The sequence below is a fragment of the Camellia sinensis genome, chromosome 10 (genome assembly GCF_055761805.1).
Source record: "Camellia sinensis isolate YWXY chromosome 10, ASM5576180v1, whole genome shotgun sequence".
Lineage (NCBI taxonomy): Eukaryota > Viridiplantae > Streptophyta > Magnoliopsida > Ericales > Theaceae > Camellia > Camellia sinensis.
Genome location: NC_138970.1, coordinates 64,915,466 through 64,919,130, shown reverse-complemented (window position 1 = coordinate 64,919,130; position 3,665 = coordinate 64,915,466). Strand labels below are relative to the sequence as shown.

Below are 3,665 nucleotides of genomic sequence, written 5' to 3'. Positions count from 1 at the left end.
AAATTTACAAGGTTAAAACCATATTCATCTATCTTGTAGCCTCTACTTGTGTTCACATCAGCCCAACTGCATTTGAATAGTACATATTTCAACTTGTCAAAATAATTCAGCTCAATGATATCAAATAAAACACCATAATACATGGTGCCTCCTTCAGTGGCCACACAAACCCCACTATTCTGAGTTTTCTTCGCCTCCTCGTAATTTTTAATTCGGAACTTAAAACCATTAACAACATATCATTTGAATCGTCTAGCTAGAGTGTTTGGGCCTTGAGCAAGCCACTTGATTTCATCAGTAAGTTGTTGCTTTCTTGTGTCATCCATAGCTACAACCTGATATATTATAGAATCCATTAAAATGATTACATTAATCTCTACGCTAAAAATTGTATATGATAATAGTATTATTTAATAGCTACATACTTACATATGATCGAAACCACTCACAAAACTTTTCCATATGCATCTTATTAAGAACTTCATCAGTTAGACGACGCGGACGACTTTGTCTCTTTATATGCTCCTTGTGTTCTCTGTATGTTTATTCCTAACTTGTGTTACTATTGCAAGTATTAAAATGGGAAACTCAAACTTATTTATATACCATAACTCATAAATATTGCTTACATCCGATATGGTTGAATTTCATCATTGTTAAATAGCACATAACGATGTGCTTGTATCCATGACTTTTGATCAAGTTCGATATTCATTATTGCCCCTGTAGAATCTTCCACATTTCATAAGGGTCGATTGAATACAGTTTCAATAGATTCCAAATACCGCGAACAAAATATTAAACACTCTTCAGCTATGTATCCTTTTGCAATAGAGCCCTCTGGATGGGCTTTATTACGAACATAAGATTTTAGTCGTTGGAGATACCTACATGAAAAACAACATGATTATAGATCGACTAAATTGGATGTCATTGTGATGTGGATTAAAAACACAAATGGATAAAAGTTGTCACACCTAACCTCTCAATGGGATACATCCATCTATAGTGAACTGGGCCAGCAATTTTAGCCTCAGTGGCCAAATGGACGACTAAATGCACCATAACAGTAAAAAAGGAGGGAGGGAAGATTCTCTCCAAATTGCATAAAGTCAGTACAATTCGAGATGCAAGTTGGTCAAGCTCTTCCACTTGCAAGACTTTGGAACATATTTCCCTAAAGAAACAAGATAACTTAATTAGAGGTGAAGCGACTTTTTTTGGTAATGTTCCTCGTAATACGATAGGAAGAAGTTGCTGCATCAAAATATGACCATCATGACTCTTCAAACCTATAATCTTACGCTGCCTAAGTTGAATACAACGTGAAATATTTGAAGCATAACCATCTGGGACTTTTACCCCTTTCAAAACTTTCAAGAAGTCATCTTTCTCTTTTAAAATCATTGAGAAGCAAGCTGGAGGCCAATATGTCTTATTGGAACTGATCTTTTGTGGGTGAAGTTCACGTCTTATACCCATCTCTTGTAAGCCAAGACGTGCCTTCAAGTTATCCTTTGTCTTCCCATCTAAATTCAACAATGTTCCATATACATTATCAATCACATTTTTCTCTATATGCATCACATCAAGATTGTGACGCAATTTTTGATTTGCCCAATATGACAATGTAAAAAATATACTTTTTTTCTTCCATGGTTGTATCTCATCACCATCCGCTTGTTTCTTTCTTTTTTTGTTTTTTTCATTTGCCTTTGTCTTCCCAAATTTGTAATCAAGGTCTTCTGTTTGCATCATGATCTCAAAGCCAGATAGTATATCAGGAGCTGATTCTATTTCTTGTTTGCCATCAAATGATGCTCTATCTTTACGAAATCTATGATCTTTATCCAAGAAACGCCTATGGCCCATAAAACAATATTTCCCTCCATGTTTTAACCATCGAGAATGAGTCTCATAATTACAAGAAGGACATGCAAGAGCACCCTTGGTATTCCAACCAGACAAATCACCATATGCGGGAAAGTCATTTATAGTCCACATTAGAGCTACATGCATTTGAAAGTTCTCTTTGGAAGATATATCATAAGTTTGTACTCCAACATCCCATAATTCCTTCAATTCTTCAACTAAAGGCTGCATATACACATCTATGTCATTCGAAGGGGAGCTCGGACCAGGAATAAGCAATGATAGGATGAAAGAAGATCTTTTCATGCACATCCATGGAGGCAAATTATATGGGACCAATATGACCGGCCATATACTATAACTAGTACTCATATTCCCATAAGGGTTAAATCCATCTGCTGCCAACCCCAACCTGACATTGCGGGAGTCAAAGGAAAAATCTACATATCGAGAGTCGAATGTTTTCGAAGCCATAGAATCGGCAGGATGCCTCATTATGCCATCATTTGTATGACCTTCAGCATGCCATTTCATATAAGCAGCTGTTTTTGAAGACATGAACAACCTCTATAATCGAGGCTTCAAGGGAAACCACCGTAAAACCTTTGCAGCCTTTTTCTTTCTCTTTTTAGATGAAGTACTCATATTATGCTGCAAATCATTCTCATTTGTTGCCCACCTTGAAGCACCACAATGGCACACTTCATCATTTGCATGTTCTTTCCAAAATAATATACAATCATTAGGACAAGCGTGAATCTTTTCATAACCGAGACCTAAATCCTTAATAATCTTCTTGGCATCGTAAGTGGCTTTCGGCAAATTTGCATCTGAAGGAAGCATATCTCTCAAAATTTGAAGCAACATTGTGAATGAGTTGTTGCTCCATCCATTAAGACATTTCAAGTGATACAGATGCACAATTGCTGACAACTTGCTAAAATTCTTGGACCCTTCATACAAAGGCTTCTCAGCATCTTTCAGTAAGTCGTAAAATTTTTGTGCCTCTTCATTAGGATCTTCTTGAGGTCGTTGCATGCTTGGACCTTGATCAGATGGTTCTGGTAAATTACTTTCTTCTGCATATTCATCTATATTTTGGGTGTGCATGGGAAACACGTCCCGCAACATGTCACGTATATCACCATACTCAGGTCGTATTTCTTCATGGCTTTGACTAGTTCTACTAGAAGTCGTTGCAGACATAATTTCCCTATGAAGATACCAACAATTATAACCCGGACTAATTCCATAGGATACCAAGTGATCATGTACAACTTCTAAAGTCAACATGTATGAATTCACACATCTCATACATGGACATGAAATTGTTCCATCATTAGATACATTGTGAGAAGCAAACTCTAAAAATTCTTTAATCCCTTGCACACAGTCTCTTGACAATCTACTCTTCTTCATCCAACTCTTATCCATTGATAATTAACTAAATTGAAGTACCACGAAACAAAATGAAAAGTTAAATATATTATATAAAGAGTTATCTATACTAATATAAAAAAGCACTACACAATTTAGTGTAGGTACACATAATTGAATTATTTGTATATGACTTTTCATGTATATCTTTTCCTAAAATTGAACTATTTTATATTTGATACGTTTCATTTTTTTTTTATTTTTTTTCTTCAATTTCATTTTCACAATTTATGTAGCATTTTAATTTTTATGAGTTATGATTTTTTTTACCCTGTCGACTCCATTTGATGGAACATAAGGCTTAGTTTGGTTTGGTTATGATTTTTTACTTTCTTTCACGTGCACATGCAAATACA

General features: G+C 35.3%; 1 protein-coding gene across 1 annotated transcript; it reads right to left on the bottom strand.

Moving 5' to 3' along the window:
- Positions 1-2,439: 2,439 nt before the first annotated feature.
- LOC145800442 (uncharacterized) lies at positions 2,440-3,306 on the bottom strand. The gene has a single exon (XM_082890119.1). It carries the CDS (start codon positions 3,304-3,306, stop codon positions 2,440-2,442), a length of 867 nt encoding a protein of 288 aa, XP_082746245.1.
- Positions 3,307-3,665: the final 359 nt, after the last annotated feature.